Raw genomic sequence first — 20,928 nt, forward strand, 5'->3', positions numbered from 1 at the left:
GAAAAGGCACCCTCTTCGTTTAAGTCCGTTTTAGTGTGAGATTATTTTGGAGTCAGCGCAAACTACGACGAGAACGAGAAAAAAATTGTTGTCAACAAACAAACCACCGTGTGCAAGCATCAGCTATGCACCACAGTGAAGTTAGTTTTAAATTGGACAAATGAGAATCCACCTTCATCTGATGCATTACATACACCTGGATATTTTATATTAAAGCTTTCTATGCTGGTATTAGCCACCAGGACGGATTCAGCTCTTTTTCAACAGAACATGTCATTTTTGTGAATTGTTCCACATTTAGAGAAACCTAGACAGTAAAGCACGGCACATGTGCAGCACATATACTGTACACATAGCTGTATCGTCCAAAAGAAGCCCGATTACAAAAGACTAGACGTGAATATCCAGTTTTAAAAAAACAAACCTCAACGCTTTACAACAGGAGTTTGTTTGGCAGCTCAGTCCATTTTTATATAAAGCCTTTCTCCTGCCTACAGACTGTCCAAAGCTTTTGGTTTTAGAATTAAATTCAAGATCATAATGTTTGTCTTTTACCCTTAAACCCAAGGTCATTGAGGTCTGCTGATCACCTGACACTGTCATCCCCAAAAAACCAATAAGCCCATAATTGTAGAGCTACTACATGGTCACACCTGTAGTAGCTCTAAAATTATGGGCAGAGCTACTCTTCACATTAAAATGGCCAACAGTTTATACTTTTTATGAAGTCCTTGGCTTTTAATCCAGTAGGAGAGATGTTGTGGTGTCTTTTTTGAGTGTTATTGTTAGTAATCCAGTCAACTCATGAAGTTGACTGGATTGGAAATCTGTCAGAGAGGTCTGTAATGATGCATTAGTTTCACATTTGTTGTAATTATATCACGACTAAAGGACATTGTTCCAGAAGCTTGGACAAAACATAGTGATTTGGTGCTGTCCATGGTGCTGAATTTGGGCGACAGCTGAGAGGTGACTCAAACATAAGAACATTCACCTATAAACCTTGACGTTTATTTTTAATATTTCCATTGTGCAACAGAAACAGCTACAATTACTAACATTTAAAAACCTGCAGCTGCAAATACCTGACTGCGTTGCCTAGTAACGAGAGATCCCCAACAGAAGCATGCCCAGTTACAAATCAGCTGAATTTGAGCCATCAGTTAAAGTCTAAAACAGAAATAAACAACATTGCAGTTATATTTGACCAGAAATAGGCACCTGACAAATAACCACTTCTTTATATAATATTGTAGAATTACCACTGTTTTTCCTCTTAGGTATTAAATATGTGGAGTTCATTAATGTTTTTCAATCCTTCGTTTGCTGCATGTCAGGACCAGATCTCTTTAAACTAAGATAAATCTTCATCACACAACACTGAAATCCTCCAAAACTATTTATTCTTCTTCGTAGAGGAGAATTTAAAGGCAACGTAAAAATGTTATCAATAACAGCAAATACATTGAGCCACTTGTAAAGGGTCCCTGCATCCAACCATAATTATAAATCAGGTGCCTATCGTATAGTAACCTAAATGTTTTGTATTTATAGTTTGTTGTTATACCTTAAAACATACAATAATGCTCTCACGGGTCATTGCACAGGTTCACACAGTGTGATGAATGCTCGTGAATATAAAGAAACCAGGCTGGAGCTTCTTCTTCTTCTTCTCCAAAGAATTACAGTGACATAGTTTCTGTTGCCTTTGTTATTAAATCGGACATTAATGATTCATCAGTTTGACAACACAGCTTCAGTCGATATGAAAAAGTTCCCTGCTGTGCCCAATAAAAAAAAAGAAACTGACATTCCCGAGAAGTATTTTAAAGACTTCTGTTTAAAAGCGTTACATTCTACAATCTCTTGAAAGACCGTCACTGCCAACATGCACAGCCATTCCCATAAAACAAAAACACCAGAGAGCCAATGCAACATAAAACAACAGGAATGGTGCGATGAGAGAGGATCCACAGACACAAATGAAATGAAATAGAAAAGCTGAGAGTGGAGGGAAAAGTGGCCTATGGGTCTTTTTTTTCTCTCTGGCTCTGTTTATTACACACCGCCTTCTTCTTGATTTTGGCAGCCTTCTGTACCCTCTGGCAGGCGAGCGGGGCGGACAGGAGGGCAGGCGTTGGGCCAGGACAAGGTCAGCGGATACGGAAGCACAAAAACAGGAAGAGGAGGAGGAGGAGGAAATTAAAGAAGGAAAAGACAGTAAAGCCTCAAACCAAACAGCAGGTGTGCTATCGCTTCTCTCAGAAACAGAGAGAGAGTGACAGAGTGACATTGAGGCACAGTGAAAGAAGAGAGAAAGATGGTGTGTCTATGTGTGTGTGTGTGTGACGAAAAGGTTTTGCACAGCTGTAAAGTCAAAAATCAAAACAGCAATTACAGAGTGTAATAATTGCCTTTTTCCACTCTCTTTTTAAACACTGCAAATCAAAAGTGTGCAGACGTGGATTACGCTGGCTCTACAGTTGTTTTTTTATATATATACCCTACCATTCAAAAGTTTGGGGTCACTTACACAATTTTGTTGTGTTTTCTATTAAAAGTCACACTTTTATTCATCAAAAGAGTTGCAAAATGAATAGAAAATATATTCAAGATATTGAATAGATTAGAAATAATGATTTTGCCCTTTCGTCAAAGAACCAGCAAAACTGTTTTCAGCTGTGCTAACATCATAGCACAAGGGTTTTCAAGCGTTTTCTAATCATCCCATAGTCTTCCAACGCGATTAGCAAACACAATGTACCATTAGAACACTGGAAATGTTAAAAACCAGATGTTTGCAGCTAGAATAGTCGTTTACCACATTAACAATGTATAGAGTGATTCATTTAATGTAATATTCATTGAAAAAAAAGTGTTTTTTCTTCAAAAATATGGACTTTTGAATGGCAGGGTACATGTAATTTGTTCCTTGTTATCATCGAATGCGTTTACTGTTGGTTTTATACTAAGGCAACTTGTAAAAACAGTAAAGCTCACAAAGACAACAAAGTTAATAATTCATAGTCGTACTGCATGTATGGATCTAGAAACCATTAGCAGGAGAGAAAATAAACAACACTCACACCAAAGGGAACAAAGCCCCCGAGCAAATGGAGATTTGCTAGGATGCATAAAAAAAAAAAACTAAAAACAAAACTCAACATAAAAGAAAAAAAGATGAATCACTGTTCACATGCAGTGAATAAAAAACATTGGAATTTTTTGAAGATTTTGTGAGGGTGTGCTACTGATGCATCCATTGTTGCTAAGCAACCAAAACCTGGGCGCTGGTAAGTTCACTGAAGGACTTTTACTAACTAAGACGAAAGAAAACAAAGATAGTAGATTATCAGCACTTTTTAATACATGTGAAGAGCGAAAAGAAAGCAACTCATCTTCACAGGCTGATTCAGGAGCTTAGTTTGGATGATGGGGAGGAGGACGCTTAAGATGAAAAAAAAAAAGCTTATTTCACAGTCAACAATGAGCCGTTTTCTTTGGCCTGGTATAAAACACAGTGACAGAACTCACTGTGTTTGAAAAAAAAAAAAGGGATTTTCCATGTTTGACCCAGAAAAACAGGCAACAAATGCACACTGGGACCATATCGTCATATACCGAGGGTATACTGTGGGTCAGATCTTCCTTATATGCCATGGATAACAGGAAATGATCTTGATCCTCATGATATTTCCGAGCGCGAGGCTCCGTGTTTGCCCGAGTGCAGGTTTTTTAGGACTTTGAAGACGACAAAGACGTTAAGCAGGGTAAACAGCCCAAAGGGACAAATTCTTTTTCGGGGGTTCACTTTTGTGTGTTTCCTCCTCTGTGACTGAAGCATCTATACTGCACCTGAGCAAGGAGCGTTCGAGTGAGAGGTGGTTATGGCTGCATAAATAAAACAGAAGTAGGTCAAAGTAGTCTTTGTTCACTCTATAACAATAATGCTTTGAACCTCATCCATCATCCACATGAAGGTCCTGCATCAGTCGGTTAGAGACAGGATGCAGACACGCGTACAAGCAAGCATCGAGCAGCAGAGTTGCTAAGAGGAAAATGCAGAGCTGGTAAATCGATTATATTTCTTCTGGTTTGATTCTTAACTGAATTCACCGCACAAGCGCCTTGGTTAAAATTAAATATCTGGCTGTTTTAAACGCTGCATGTGGAATTTAGGATGAGTCTTTAACTACAAAATTCCAGTTTTAAGTAACAACAGCCACACAACTTAAAACTCTACCGTTGCATCCCTAATATATATATATATTTATATATGTAGCTCCCATCTTCACCACATCACCCTGCTTCAGTATGCTGTGTGGTGCACGTCCAGGCATTTAGCTTGTGTATGTTTTTCAGTTCATTTTTTGCAGAACTTGCAGTAATTTAATTTCTCTTCAGACGAAATTCGTCTTCTTGTGTTCTGTAAATTGGCTCCAATAAATTTACGTCGTCATTTATGACACACTGCCACAGTGAAATACATATTCATTCTCATTTCGGAGTCGGATACAGTTGAGGACCAATAAACCTCAGTTCTAAACAGAAATTGGACAAATTGCACTTGCGCTTACGCTTGTAAACTTGAAGGATCGGGCAATAGTGAACTGCGAGAGAGCGGGGAATTGGTCTTCGGAGTCCGTCTCTTCATTGAAAATTGGAAAATGAACTATATACGAATAACTGTAAACAGTAGTGCTTTGTCGTTTTGATGTGTGTAATATTCTGTGATCATTGTCGTTTGGATTGGAATAATGTGAGTGATCTTGCATATTAGCAAACTGGCAATGAGTTAAACTCAACACGACACAAGTATGTGATGTTAAAACATCTTCATTTTCATTAAACCTGGTGTTTATATTGTCAACATGATAGAGTGGGACAAACACAGGTTTGAGCAATTAATAATTTTACTGAGGGTTAATGCTGTTGTTCAAGTGTAAGTACATGTAGATGCTGTTTTTATTCTGAAAATGTTTATTCTGTAGTCTTCAAGTGGCCCAAGACTTTGGCACAGTAGTGTATTTACAAAATTTTTACACAAACGCTGCATCAAAAGTAGCTAAAACCGAGCCATAGACTGATGTCTTCACTGCAAGTGAATGAGAGTTTGTCGATTCCCCGTCTCTCTTCCTCCACTTATTTAATTTCTGATAAATCCGACTTGACGGGTATACTCACATGGATCCATCCCATCTTTGACAAGCCTCATTTAAAAAGGCGGATACATTTAAAAGTGGAGCAACACTACACAGGAGGTCATTCAATATTTAGATACACGTCGGCTGGGTCTGTGCCCACGAGAGAGCGGGAGATAAAAGAGAGTGGGTTACAACTGTGTACCAAAACATCACAAAATAACTTTGATCACACACCTGGTCTCTGAGTCCATGACTGAGAACAACTGAGAAGAAAAAAAAATGGAAACTAGAATTTCCTGAAAGAAGGAAATTCTGGCCGTTTCTCAATATCCAAACTATTAATTTTATTTATTTTAAATTGGAATTTTAGATTTATATTAAAGTCGCACTGTCATTGTGTGTATATTTAAATATAAGGGACACAAGGGATATAATATAGTGTCCCTTATTCTGCATATAGATATACACACATATGTGTGTGTGTGTGTATAGCATATAGTATATATACTATATAGTATATATATAAGTCTAATATATATATTACTCTACACTGCTGCTACAATTGATCTATTTTCCACATGGTACTGTATATTTTAATAAAAATTAATTAATACATTAACTATAATATTTAAAATGTGAAAATAACAACAATACATATGCATTTATTAAAAGTATTTTATCAACACTGTAGGTGGCGGTAATGAGGCTTAAGTGTTTGGCGCCACCTGCCATTTAAACAGTAAAACAAGGAAGCACACTGCTGTTCCAATTGAAGAGATAGTACTTGTGTACCCCGTACTTGGAGAGTATGTACTCCAGTCGTACTTCTCAAGTATGCAAGTACATACTGGCATACTTGGGTATTGAGGAAGGGCTGTTGAGTTTCCACAGAGCTGGACACAAACACTTCAGACAGTGATGAATAAAACAATAATCCTGATATAATATAATAGTGGAGCTCCTCTACGCTGCACTGGTACCATCAACGTTATTTCTCTGAGACTGCACTGAAGCATCATCATCATCATCATCACCATCATCACAACAATATTAGATAATAGGAATGAGTGAGTGGCAATAAGGGAATCCTAAGGTTCACATGTCAGCAGCAGACTCATTATCTCACCGCCTGTCTGTCGTACACATGCCCAACGGCCCAATGTGGACGAGTTCTTCAGCGATCATGCCTTTGTATATGACTCTAATACTTCCATGCATGTTCATGGAAACGTTGTTGTTTGAAGGCAGGAGAAATCTGGACCTGAGATAAAAACACTTCACCTTTTCGAGTAGATATTTATAAAAACATTATATCTGCAGTTTGCTTTTATTCTGTCTCTGTTTGGTCTTTATAAACAGAAACAATGGAACAATATTTGCTCACTGAGAAGCAGCCTCTGTCAGGTTATACCGTCCTCTTGTAGATGACACGTTTGCACAAGTGCACTTTGAATTACCGTAATTACACAGTTCAGGTAACAGTTTTCTGCTAGAAAGCTGAGAAGTTGCACGTCAAAGCCAATGTGTGGTTATTACGGTTATTTCACTTGCACTGTTATAAGGAAGCCAGCAAATCAGGATCTTTGTCACCAGAGAGGAATGAGTTTTTGGACATTGAGACAAGAACTCAAAAAAATGTTATTTTAAATGTGTGCTATACTCAGGCTTGAGACATCCACTTCACAGCAGAGAACATTCTCTCTCTTTGAGCAGTTAACTAAAGACATCAGCTCATCTGATGCATCTGTTATTCCCTTAATTACAGCGCTAAAGCGTTTTCTACATAAATATTGAGACCACGGAGTAAAAACGATGAAAAGTGCGCTCTGCTCTTCAGAGTCTGTCACCATGTTTTACTCAGATCTACTCAGATCACCTGCACTTCATCGCGACTGTACTCCATCCTCGTCAAATAGACCATTATTTTTATTTGGGGATAAAACACGTAGAGAAATGATCCAGAAGAGACGAACTGCGCCTGTAAGGTCCCCCCCCTGCTCAACAAGGCACATGCACAGGCCCGTTTGAAGTTTGCCATTGAAGATCTGATTGATTGGGAGAAGGTGATGTGGTCAGATGAGACCAAAATCAAGCTCTTTGGAATCAATTCAACTCGCCGTGTTTGGAGGAAGAGGAATTCAGACTATGATCCCAGGAACACCATCCCCACTGTCAAGCATGGAGGTGGAAGCATTATGCTTTGGGGGTGTCTCTTTGATAAAGGGTACAGTTCAACTTCACCACATAGAGGGAAAAATGGATGGGGCCTTGTACCGTGAAAAACTTAAAAATGCATGGGTCTTCCAGCACAACAATGACCCAAAACGTTCAGCCAAGGCAACAAAGGAGTGGCTCAAGATCATGGAGCGGCCTAGCCAGTCTCCGGACCTAAATCCTATAGAAAATCTGTGGAGGGAGCTGAAGCTTTGAGTTGCCAAGGGACAGCCTCGAAACCTTAAGGATTTGGAGAGGAACTGCAAAGAGGAGTGGTCCAAAATTCCTCCCGAGATGTGTACAAACTTGAAAGAAATGTCTGACCTCTGTACTTGCCAACAAGGGTTTCTCCACCAAGTACTAAGTAAAGTTTTGATAGGGGGTCAAATACTTTTTTTCCTCCACTGTATATCTCACTTCTGTGCCCCTCCAATTGCAGCCTTTTATGGCTGAATAATGTCATCCTCTTTGTTCCGGCTGGAACAGGCAACAACAAAGCCACTCAGGTGCAGTCAGTCTGTAAAAGATGTACTGGAATCAGGTAAACTGCCGTTGAAGAATAATTTGCCTATATTCATTTATATAGTTATCAAGTGTATCTCTACAGACAGTAAGAGTAATTGTGGATCAGGGACAAATGAAACTATTACGGAGAGGAGGTGAGGAGAGGGCAGAGAAACAAAAAACAACAAACGCAGTCTATATGAAACAGAGATGATCCTAATAATGCAATATTCATGCCTTAATTGTATCCTGCTTTTAAATTGTATGTACACAATTCATACATTTAAATTTATAAATGCAAATATTCCAAATTAATCTATTGAAACAACTAAATTCAGAGTCTGATGTGTATATAGTTAGTGTACAAAGTCAGTAAGAAGTACAGGTGGAAATATTAGGCTCAAATGTCTTTGTAGTTTTATTATTTGCCTTTAGCTTTAATGTTCAGCTGTTTAAGATTCATGACAAACGCACAAAAGAAATACCTCACAAAAACTACAACTCCCCTTTGCAAAATCCTACTTCATTTCCAAATATTCTGTAAAACTTTGTAAAATGAGGCAAATTAAAGCGAAAACAAATTAGTAAATAAACAGCAGTACAGTTTGAAGCAGAGTGATCATGTCAAGAAGAAATACTTAGATTTTGGTGGTGATTCAGATACAGATTCAGGATCTTTATATATATATATATATATATATATATATATATATATATATGTATATATATTTTGTTAATCTTGCAAGAGTTGGAAGTGTATCGACACTGAGGGGAAACTGAGCTTCCTTGGCAGAGGCTTCGCACTCTATCAGTGCTTTCTACAGTTTGTGAATGAAGCCGTGCAGCATTGGAAGCAGCTGCTGTATCTGTCTTGACAAGTCAGCAACAATGAGCCCTGCAGACTCCATCCTGACAGTGCCTAAAGCAATTAAAAGTTTTACTGCTGGACCAGGAACTATTGTGCAGCAGCTAAATTTAGACTCTGATTGCTGTGGCTGGGGGGGAAAAAATGGAAAATAGAAAGGGTTCCCAAGTTTCTTGAACTGTTATTGAAACCCCGTAAGACTGCAGGCAAATGCCTACTTAGTTCCTGAGGTTACTTTAATGAGCTTTTTGTTCAGGACGGGATCAAAAGGGTCTGCTTTAAATGTTGTATCACTCATCCAGGAGAAAACAACAGCGTAGCTGAAGAAAATGTGGCCATTTCTCATTTTTTTACCCTTCCCCAACCTCTGCTCCTCGCCAGACGGAACTTCAAGAACATGACACCGAAAAGGGAAAACCTCAGTTCAAAGGACTTCGATTCAGGAACTCGTTCTATTTTCCCGAACCTCGGTTCTCTCAGAATAACCAAGAGTAATGGGACAATTGACTGAAAAGCTATTTCATGGACAGGTGTGGGCTATTCCCTTGTTATGCCATTTTCAATTAAGCAAGTAAAAGTTCTGTAAAAGTTCAATATGAGATCCAAAGAGCTGTCATTGTCAGTGAAGCAAGCCATCATTAGGCTGAAAAATCAAAACGAACCCATCAGAGAAATAGCAAAAACATTAGGTGTGGCCAAATCAACTGTTTAGAACATTCTTAAAAAGAAAGAATGCACCGGTGAGCTCAGCAACACCAAAGGACCTGGAAGAAAACGGAAAACCACTGTGGTGGACGACAGAAGAATTCTTTCCCTGGTGAAGAAAAAGCCCTTTCACAACAGTTGGTCAGATCAAAAACACTCTCCAGGAGGAAGGTGTATGTGTTTCAAAGTCAACAATCAAAAGAATACAGAGGGTTCACCACAAGATGGAAACCATTAGTGAGCCTCAAAAACAGGAAGACAAGATTAGAATTTGCCAAACAACACCCTGCTCACCCTCCGTTTGAAGTTTGCCCCTGAAAAAATTAGAGCTGCAACTAACAATTATTTTCGTAATCGATTAATCTGTCGATTATTTTCTCGATGAATCGATGAATCGTTTGGTCCACAAAATGTCAGAAAATGTTAAAAAATGTTGATTGGTGTTTGTCAAACCTGGGAATGACGATGTTCTCCAATGTCTTGTTTTGTCCACAAACCAAAATGATTCAGTTTGAATGATTTCTTTGTTATGTGGCGCAAAGAAATCAAGAAAATATTCACATTTAAGAAGCTGAAACAATCAGAAATCTTGTTTTAATCATGAAAAAAGCTTCAAACCGATTATCAAAATAGTTGGCGATTAATTTAGTAATCGATTAATAATCGATTAATCATTTCAGCTCTAAAAAAAACCTCTGTTTAAAGAGCTCATTAGCCTTCACACGTCACCGTGGTCCTCTACCTCAACACCTCACACATACACATAAAACCATGCCTACATGTGAAAAATGTAAAACAGAGAAGTGGGACTAAGTGCTAGGGGGCGAGAAGTGAAATGGGAATTGAGCCTTCGGTCTCGCTGCATGCAAATACCGTGTGTTTGCGAGTGTGAGTGGGTTCATTTCGAAAGTACCTTGACCCTGCTGACGGCCTCCTGTGCCTGCATCATGCGTATGTTCTTGGAGGGGTTCCTCTCAGACAGCAGCTGAGTGGAGCCCAAGTAGTTAGCGGCAAAGATAATTCCATCAATCAGGTCTTCTGGCTCGCAGGGTCCTGGGACTGGGCCAGAGAAGACGGTGATTAGTGGGACAGAACGTGGTAAGACTCAGAAGCGGCTGTGCGAGGAGAGAGGGCACTGTAATCACTGCAGTCAACACGCTGTGTGGAGAAACAGAGCCAAACGCTGTCGCTCTAGAGACGGCGATAATAGGCTGGCTGGGAATGAGAAGTGAGATGGCCACTGGCTGTGAGCTAATGGAGGTTCAGCAGTGTTGGGAATCTGTGCTGAGATTAATCTGCATCTGTGATATTAAGATGTGGACTCTCAGACGCTCCCACTAAGGAGGCACACAGGCATCTCAGGCCCTCGCACATCATTAGGCCCAGAATCTGCCTGCAGGCAGGAAACGAGCACTGGAGGACTCGTATATATGTGATGTGACTTCTCCATGCAATGACAGCGTTTGTTTACATCACTCATCAGGTAAGCAGGCGATTAACTTACCGTCAACAAAGCTGGGGAATGACGCGACCTTCTTTGTCGGCTGCAAGACAAAACCAGAAAATTACACATTTTTCTTTAATATCGATATCAATCAAACTTTTTGTGAGAGAATTGTGAAAAGTTTCAGTGTTTATTGCTTTGGGTCCACAATGAATTATGAATTTTAAAACCACAATTTAAGCGGACCTAGACCGGAAGTTCAAAGTAACCCTGTTTTTTAGTGTGTATCTGCGTCATTACCTTGTTTAAGAAGCCCTGAAGGTTCTAAACAAACACTTCAGCCACTGCTGAGAACGCTGTGTTTTATTGTAATCAGGGCTCAGCGAGATCTCTGTAAAAACCCGGTCTGGTTACGTAAACACCGGTTCTCCTGAACAGCAAATCCTCCTGCTCCGGGCACTAGTCCGGGCACATCCGGTTGCGTACATTGAACCGCAGAAGAAGAATAACGTCCGTTGTGGAGGTGTTTCACAAGCGACAGTGTCTTCTGACTCTGGGTCTGACTCCGGGTCAAAGTCATAAAAGAGACTGCGGCGGGGAGTCGTGAAGAAGCTATTTTTAAACAATGTTAAAACAATGTTTTGATAATGACTAGCAGTGCATCCACCGTTCCAGAGGGGGGAGCTGTGCTTCTGAGAGCTTCTGATGTGATGAATAGTATTGGCCAATCACAAGACTCTGTCTTCTGGGGGTGAGAGTTCACTCTGAAATATCGAGACTCAGGAACACCGTCAGAAAAGAGGATTTCTATCGGCTCGTTTACAGCAACTAGGAGGTTTTTGACCATAAAAACAAGTTAATGTATGTAAGTAGACCTCCATAACTAACATATGTGCAACAGGACCACTCTAGGTCTGCTTTAACACTTTCTTCAACTTTCGGTTCACAGTTAGGAGCAAAATTGTATCTTTAATGATCTGAAACTTACATTCTTGGCCATACAGTGTCACCCAGTCCTAGTTTATATGTTAATTTTTAAGATATGGACAGGGCCCACGGTTGGTTGTAGTGGTTAGCATTCTTGCCTTTGCAGCAAGAAGACCCGGGTTCCTGAGTTCGAGCCCCGAACAACTTCGGAACAAGGGCCTTTCTGCAAGGAGTTTGCATGTTCTCCCCGTGAGTGTGGGTTTTCTCCGGGTTCTCCGGCTTCCTCCCACAGTCCAAAAACATGCGATATGGGGATTTGGTGAATTGGTCACTCTAAATTGACCGTAGGTGTGAGAGTGTGAGTGAATGGTTCTATGGTTGAACTGGCGAAATGTCCAGGGTGTGACCCCGCCTATCACCCAGCTGAGATGGGCACAGCTCCCCCCGCGACCCTCTGGTGGAGGATAAAGCAGTAGATAATGGATGGATGGAAGATATGGACATGTTTAAGTTTTGACTAATGCATTTGGCTGAACGTTAGGTGAGGAGAAAATGTGAAAGTATCATCCTCTCTTTACTGAAAAAGCAAAAATGTATTGATGTGATTCTATCGTGAGCTGAACCGCTCATTGAGAGGTTGAATTATCAATCTGTTATTTCTGGTTGGGTGTTAATGAAACCAAACATTGACCTCAATAACGGTTTATGGCATGGAGTAAGTGAACAGACCTAACCTCCTTTCATACTTGTGGCTTTATCTTGTCATCACTGGTATTAAAATTGCTTTAATGCAACTGCTGAGATGCAACACTATCGTTTACTAAACTCAGTCACGTAATGCGTGAACAGAACTCTTGATCCCTGTAAAACAAGTCCTGGTGGTGCTTTTACTGAGAATAGGCTTCATACATATGCAGACTTTTCCATATTTCTTTACAGCGATGCATTGCCCTCAAATACATGCATTTACATCTGGGCTCTTTTACTGCTGCAGGAAACAGGTACACCTGCCATGTACTTTGCTCAAGGGCACAGGATGAAGCTATAGGAGCTACAGAGTGAGCAAAGAATCACAAAACATTCATGAGATTCAAACACCGGTGCTGGTCACTATACATCCACAGTCTTCTCTGCTCAAGGACAAAGTAAAATGGGGTGGGGTCTCTTTGGGGGGGGGAAGCACCCACTGAAGACACCTCAGTGAAAAACTGCTCTCATAAAACTGCAGGCAGACGCGCTACTAAATTACCACAGCGCGATTACGCTGTGAGCCGAGGACATGAGCTGCTGTTGTAATTACACAATTACTCATTTACTCCGACTGTCTCACACACGTGTACGCACACATGCGTAAAAAACAAGGCCCCCACCTCCCGGTCCACTATGAATGCAAATGACCTCACAACAAAAATGCGAAGGATGACGAGGGGAAACGTGGGAAACGGAATATCTGGCGACATCTTACCTCAGGTACGTTGTTGTTCTCCAGGGGAACGTTGAGGTCGGAGCGCTGCTGTTTCCTGGGCTGCTCTGCACCGTTGCTCACCTGCCAGATGAGCACAGAGGAACAGGTGTGAGTGGATAAGAGAGTAGAACATGTAGCCAACATTTCCTCTCTGTGTTTGCGGACGGTTGATAAGCCACAGAGGGCTTGGGGTGTTGGAAAGGTCAAGACGGTGTACAAAGAAGTCTAAAAGCCTCAAAACCGTCTTGGTTAATAATCATAAATTCCCTTTCTACTAATGGTGTGAGGTTAATACATTTACCACAACCCAGGTGGTTAGGGATGGGCACTGGGGATTATCAGAGGAATATTCAACTCTACAGGGAGCAGGTCAGGTCAGGTTGGTCATGCCTGCTACTGGTACCATGTAAACCAGTACCACCTGTTCCATGGTCAAGTTGTCTGCGACTAAACGGTATAATTACACGATTCAAACAGACGATAATGTCCTGGAAACCCTAGATCAAGGCATTCAATTGACGGAAGAATCAGAATCAGACATTCTGCCAAGTTAAATTGTGGAATCAGTGAGAAAACAAAACAAAAAAATGGAAAAGCAGCTGGCTTTGAACAACATTCCAGCAGAATTATTAGAAACGTAAAGTGATGCCACTATTGACATAAAATCTGCTAATTGTATATAATGATGGATGCCCTCCTCAACTTTAATGGTTCTGTTGCTGTGAATGGGCAAAAGATCAATAACCTACGATTTGCCGATGACATCGACCTAATTGCAGGATCCAGAGAAGAACTGATAGAAAGTGATGATTACTTCCCCAAATTGGTGATGTCAATACAACACAGCAAGTGGTTGAAATAGAGGACATAACTTTAGAGGAGGTGACCAGTTTATAGTACCTTGTATCTATGATCACCGATGACGTCTCATCAGATAATGAAATTAAGAGACGGTTAGCAATTGCAACTGGACAGCTTGCAGAGCTAAATAAAATTTGGAAAACAAAAAATATAGCCTTTTAGACTAAAATCAAGTTGCAAAACATGGACATACAACGCCAAAATGACCTGACGTATCGCTGCCTTCGAGACGTGATGCTACAGAAGGCTTCTTGGAATAACATGGAAAGGTAAAAAGCAATGATGAAGTCAAACGACGAATTCAAGATCTAGCTGGATTATATGAACCATTTGCAGAGATTGCACGCAGGAGGAAACTGCAGTGGTTCGGTCATGTGACAAGAAAGCCCGGGACTCTAGCACACACAATCATGCATGGTCAAGTGAGAGGAAAAAGACCTCGAGGAAGATCAAGGAAATCTTGGCTGTCGGATATCACAGAATGGACAGGGAAAAATATCACAACTTGTATGAGAGAAGCCTACGATCGAAAGACATAGCGAATAACAGTTGAATCATCAAAGTGCCCCAACGGTCTATGGAGTATGGGAATTTGTCCATTTTAAAAGGGTAAAACATGTCCATGCTATGTCAAAAGCACTTTAACTATTTAAAAGACAATGCTTTTGGATTTTCTCTGACTTTGGTTCTATTTTTCCTGCTGTTTTGATCTTCACTTGTCCTTCAGCAGGCGCTGTCTTTCGTCTAATCTCTCCTCACGTATACTAACATAGACGGCACATCCAGCATGCGGTCACATGGATAATGGGTATCCAGTTTGGAGTATACAACTCCCACATTAGTATTCTGTAGTATAACCACCTGGAATTAAATCCTCCTGCCAACAAAACCTCCTCCTCCTCCTTCTTCTTCTTGGTGTGGCAGTAAAAAAAGTGAAATTCAGAGGAAAGAGCCACATGCCACTGTGCATGTGAAACGAATCACCGCAAACATGACGTTTGAGATTAAATCTACAGCGCTGGTCGGTATTCACGGCGTTGGCCAACTCTGTTGTGCTAACCGCCGTTATATTAGCGAGATTTGCCGATGTTGTTCGGCGGGATGGACGGAATGCTTAAGTGTGAATTCCAGTCAAACCTTTAGATGACTTCATCTGTATAATTTAACGATAAAGGGATGCTTCACCGATTTGAATGTGGCTTTGTATCGCTAGAATAGCAGTAGTATTTTTTTGAAAATGTGCTTCCCTCCCTCAGCTATTCTAGCAATACAAAGCCACATTCAAATCGGTGAAGTATCCCTTTAAAGACTCGACGTGAAGAGTGTTAGCATCATTAAAAAAAATAAAATAAAATGAACCAGCAAGACAAACGCATTACAGATTAAAATGAAATAATATGACATATAGTACATTCTATTCTCTTAATTTACATTCATCTCAGTTTCTCCTTCGTCTGCAGCTATAAGGACGCTGAGATTGATTGTCTGATAGATGAGCAACAATCTCAAGGACTAATCTGAATATCTTCACTCAGATTTACTGCAGACAGACAAAGGACTGATATCTAGAATATCTGAGATAGCTTTCTGTGTCCTTCCCCTAAACCATGATGTTGAACAATCATTTTTCAATCAGTTTTCAGGTCATTTGAGAGTTGATTTGAGGCTCCCATGTTGCCACTCTCCAGAGAAGATGCAAAGAGGAGAAACACTTGGCCTCCTTAAATACTCTTTCTCATGATTGGAGGAAAACAATTTATTTCCCACGAGGTCAAGGGTCACTGAGGTTACCAAACCGATTTTGAGTTCCAATAATTAGTGCTAAAGGTATTGAAATCAATAAAATGAAAAGGGTCTAAACTTATGCACAAATGTAGGCACCCTTTTTTGTGCCTAAATTTGTTTAATATGTTGTTTAAATAATTCCTAATTTTGTTTAAATAATTCCTAATTTTGTTTAAATAATTATTGCACACTTTCTGTGTTAATATGTGCTTAATATTTACTACTAAAGGGCTAGTGTGCTACTTATATGCATGTTAGTAAGCACCTAGTTAATATATGTGTTCCCTAATCTAAAGTGTGACCATATATACCAGTGCCAATGTGTAATTAAACACTGACTTATTGAAATACTATTACAGTACTGTGCTTTCCTCACACAGTACATCACACAGCAGTACCTCTCTCTTTCTAACATTACCTCGTAGCTCCATACTGTGAAGCAAAGCCGTTTTATGGATTTGTTGTGTCCCGATTCATTTAAGGGTCACATTGAAGTGCTGCACTGCACAAAAGAAGAACATTTCATTGACGGGCAGAGGACAGAACACTGTAGCACTGCACTGTTAGCGACTGTAGGTTTGCACTGTACATTCTTTAATCCAGTTACACTCGCTGCCTGACCCAGTTCTGTGATACAAATGAGGTGCGTACTCGGTGAATGGATGAGCACATGTGCCCACTGAGGAGCAGGTGTGTATCACCACGATGCCCACAGGAGACTATTCCTGTTCTCCTTTCTACAGCCGACTGTTAGACTCAAACACATGCTGAGCTCCCCCATTTTCTATCAGTGTGTGTGTGTGCGTATTCATCCAGGGCTATGAGAGAGGGAGAAAGATGAGGAGCAGGGCATTTTCAAGGCAATATAGCAGAGGAAGGGAGCTCCAGCAATTCTCTGGAAAGCATTAAGTAACATGTCACCTGTAACTCACCTCCTGCTCTTCACAAAAAAAGCTCCCTGTGCCGTGAATCTCTGCTTTACAGTATTAAAATAGCCTCTTAATGCAGGACATTTTCTGCAGAGACTCTGACCATAATAACATTGTTCTGTTGCTGTTATGCTCTCGTGTTTCTCGTGATTTGTCTTAGAGCCCTGCCATCGGCTACAATTGGCAATTTGGTATTGAATTGGATTTGGAATTGGAAAACTTTATTAACATTAAACGTAACATAACGATCTGAACAACATGGACCCGGCAGACAGCGACGCTCTCCGCCAAGCACTAACAGCACAGGGCACAGTAATAGGTAGATTTACTTTCTGAAGTAGCTGCTTCGGTTCAAGATCTTTTCCGCTAACCCCCACCGACGAATCATTCAGCTAACGTCACTCCTAAGTTTTCTGCTTCCCCCACTTCTTTTCCCGTCCCTATATCATGTGAACCTTATGTTCGATGAATGTTCACGTGAACCTTAGGATCGAGCACGGTTGCGATGAAATACAGGGGATCCGGGTAGATCTTAGTAAAATGTGTTGACAGATTCTCAAGACTTTTCATTGTATTATATATAGTGTGCTTTAGTGCTGTAATTAAGGGAATAACAGATGCATCAGATGAGCTGATCCCTTTAGTTAACTGCTCAAAGAGAGAGAGAAGAGAGTTCTGTCGCGGGGAGTTCATAATCTGTGCTGTTTGCGGCCAAGTTTCACTTTTGCGCAAAGAAACTTTCCAGCATTTAATAGGTGCTGTTCCACCGTGTACTCACATCTTGTTGGAATCGTTTTATTGGTGTTCCAAACGGATCTTGGGAGAAACGGGAGGAAAAAATAGGGCGTCTTTAGGGCGTCCTGCCTAAAAGTAGGGCGTCTAATTTCTTATTATTTTCAGTACCCAGTCCCCAGGACTCCCGCACGCCCTGCTGGCTAAAAGCCTGCGCTGGGCTCCGATAAAGGAATGAGATGAATAACGAAATGTGCAAGAAGGAAACTCCTATTGTATTTTACTCTCTGTACTCCAGTCTTATCTCATCTTATCCTATCTTGTCTTTTTATTATCTTATCTTTGTGACACAGTCCCAGCATAAGTGAAATTAGATATTGTACAACAATATGAACGCTTTGCTTTAGGGAACAGCTCACCTGCTCTTGTGTCCACCTCTGCCTGTCCTCTGGTGAGCGCGGATGTGCCTTGATGTTCCTCTGTAGCTCGGGGTTGTTGTGGTGCATGGAGGGCAGATTCAGAGACTTGGGTCTGCTGTCGTGCCGGTGGTGAGCCGGTGGAGGGTAGGAGGCCGGGTCGGGCTTGGCGTGGGCGTAGTTACTCGGCGCGGGGTCGTGCACCAGCTCCTCTGGACTCTGATCTGTGCTGCTGCTAAGACTCCCCATGCTCATACTCATCTTTATCTCGGCAACTATTTGGTCAATGTCCTCCTCCGCCTCCTCCCCCGTCTCCCCCTCTACCACCACCACTTTTCGGCTGCGGTATGGAGAGACGCGCACCGAGTTCCCATTGTCCTCTGGGACATAGTAGTCTCCAGTGTAGGCCCTCCCGTGTCTCTCGTCCCCCTCCTCGCCTTCCTCATCGTCCTCCCTGTGAGCGCAGTACTCCTCGCTCTCTGCCTCCTCCTCTTCGCCGTGGTTGTGCGAGGCGTCTTGAAGGGAGGGTGGTTGGTGGTGATGATGGTGATGGTCCAGAATAGGCTCTGGTCTTCCATTGTATATCTGCTCATCTGGATCCTGCTCCACCACCTCACAGCGAACCTCTCCGTCTCCCTCAACCCAGTCCTCCATCCTGTGCCTCTCCCGCCCCACCCACTGCTCCTGCCTGACCTGGCCTTCCCCTCTCCACTCCTCCCTCTCATTCTCGTCACTCTCTCTCCACTCCTCTCTCACCTCTTCTTCCTCTTCTCCTCGCCACTCTTCCCTCACTGCTCCGTCTCCCTCCTCGTCCTCCACCCATTCTTCCTCCCTCACCTCCCCCTCACCCTCCCCCTCCCTCTCACCCTCTCCCTCCTCAGCCCAGCCTTCCACGGCCTCTTGACATTCATCGGTGTGGAGTCCCGCAGGTTGCATGGTGCCTGTGCATTCACCCTGACTGTGACTCTGGCTGTGGTTGCAGTTGCCCTGGCTGCTGCAGTCCATACCCTCCAGGTAGCTGTCGTCCTCTGGGCAGTAGCGGATGTAGTAAGTCACGCCTTCATCCTCCTCTGCCAGACCTGATCACAAACACACATGTTTCTCAATCTCAATATCTGTGGCTTGTACATTAAAAAAAAGTTAATTCAAACTGTAATATTAAGGTTAGTTTGTATACGTTTGTATAATTTAATTGTTTCTTTACAATTGAAAATGGTTTGTGCATTTTCACATTTGCAGTAGAGCTGCCTGCAACTAACAATTATTTTCGTGATCGTTGATCAGTGTTTGTCAAACCTGGAAATGACAATGTTCTTGAATGTCTTGTTTTGTCCACAAACCAAAATGATTCAGTTTTAATGATTTCTAAAACAATCAGAAATCTTGTTTTAACCATGAAAAAAGCTTCAAACCGATTAATCGATTATAAAACTACATGACATGTTAATGCCGTCTTGTGATCACAGCTCAACTGATATTAACACCAGGTCTGAACGAGACTGGTTATATTTGATGCAATCGATTAAGAGCCACAATTTACGATATCATTTTTATGTGGGACTTGAAAAACCCATTGATAGGTGGTGACTTTGATTGATCCAATGCTTCCGTTTTGTTCTTTCTCGAGTCTTTTTATTTCTTCACATGTTTTTGTGACATTATCACCAGTGTCTACATCACTCATCACTGTCTTCAGTACAACTGGGGAAAGCAGCTGTGGAACAGCATCGTCATTGTGCACATGCAGACAGTAGATGAGAAGTATTTTTAGTAAGCACTACTCCTTAATGCTAATGTCAGTGATGGCACGGTCACTGTTTTGCAGCTTCATTCTATGTGCTTTTACATTTGAAGGATAATGTTTGTGCTCACTTTGACTTTCTTTACCAAAATAAGGACAATGACTCACCATCATCATAGTCTTCCTCGTCGTCTGAGGTGTTGTTGATATAGTCAGAGCTGGAGTCATCGTCCAGGCTGTTAGCTCCGCCGCGGAAATCCGCCTGGTCGCGGTGATCTTCACGTTCGTGCTCCGGCGTGGAGGGCGTCGCTGGCCTCTGATCCGCCAGTTCCGCATCTGCCTGGTTAGTGTACCGCTTAACATCGACGTCTGTGGCGATTTCCACGTCCGAATGACTGTGACCCACATCTGGAGACGTGGTCGAGGGATATTGCGCCTTACAGGTGCGGGGATGTGGTTTCAGATCACGTGACTCTTTGGGGTAGCGAACGGGGCGTTGACGAGGAGGGAGGGGTTTCGCGTCACATGGCTCTGTCGGATGAGCGGTGGGACAGGAGACGGGTCCTGGAGCGGCCATGCTGTTTACCCCACTGGTCCCTGACCTCTTCCTGTGAGCCATGACTGGCAGCTTACAGGCCATGCATTTTCACTTTCACTCGATTGATCCTGTGAAAAACAGAGACGGGTCAAAACGTCAGAGAAACATCAAATACATTCGTTAATCCACCCATGAAAGTGCATACACGAGAGAGAAAGAGAGAGAGAAATAGACTATAATAAAACGGGATGAAATAAAATAAAAATGCTTCAGGCTACAGCCATAAAGCTTCCAAGGTTGTCGATACAAAAAGTATGACTGTGAAAGAGCAGACTGACATCAAAAATTACCTTCAGCTTTATCCCTTAGTCTTTTTCGACAATTTGCAAACAACTGCATCCCTTTTTCAGTTCACGCCAAAAACCAATTGATCACTGTGATTGTGCAGTCAACAAATGCATTGTGCCTTCTTTGCACAACCTTGGCTTCAAATACACAAACGTCAAGTAATGAATTGCACTGATTCAAATTTAAAACAATTGACAATAAGAGTAGAGTCGTTCCAAGTCTTCCTCCTGCACAAAAGCCCAAAGGAACACTGCATCACACACACACACTCAAAAATCAATAGTTAAATCAAGGTCATTATCATAAGGGT

At 41.6% G+C, this 20,928-nt stretch overlaps 1 protein-coding gene across 1 annotated transcript in view; it reads right to left on the reverse strand.

The window, feature by feature from the left end:
* The window catches only part of apba2b (amyloid beta (A4) precursor protein-binding, family A, member 2b), a gene marked incomplete at both ends in the record, with an annotated part of 34,779 nt that extends 14,407 nt beyond the window's left edge, over positions 1–20,372 (reverse strand). Inside the window, 6 exons of the mRNA XM_083890859.1 lie at positions 2,067–2,102; positions 10,346–10,491; positions 10,937–10,973; positions 13,269–13,349; positions 17,995–19,070; positions 19,901–20,372. Coding sequence (XP_083746985.1) covers positions 2,067–2,102; positions 10,346–10,491; positions 10,937–10,973; positions 13,269–13,349; positions 17,995–19,070; positions 19,901–20,372 — 1,848 coding nt within the window. The remainder of the gene's footprint in view (positions 1–2,066; positions 2,103–10,345; positions 10,492–10,936; positions 10,974–13,268; positions 13,350–17,994; positions 19,071–19,900) is intronic.
* Between the last annotated feature and the right edge of the window lie 556 nt (positions 20,373–20,928).

This window comes from Microchirus variegatus (assembly GCF_963457635.1).
Source record: "Microchirus variegatus genome assembly, chromosome: 6".
In the NCBI taxonomy this organism is placed as follows: domain Eukaryota; kingdom Metazoa; phylum Chordata; class Actinopteri; order Pleuronectiformes; family Soleidae; genus Microchirus; species Microchirus variegatus.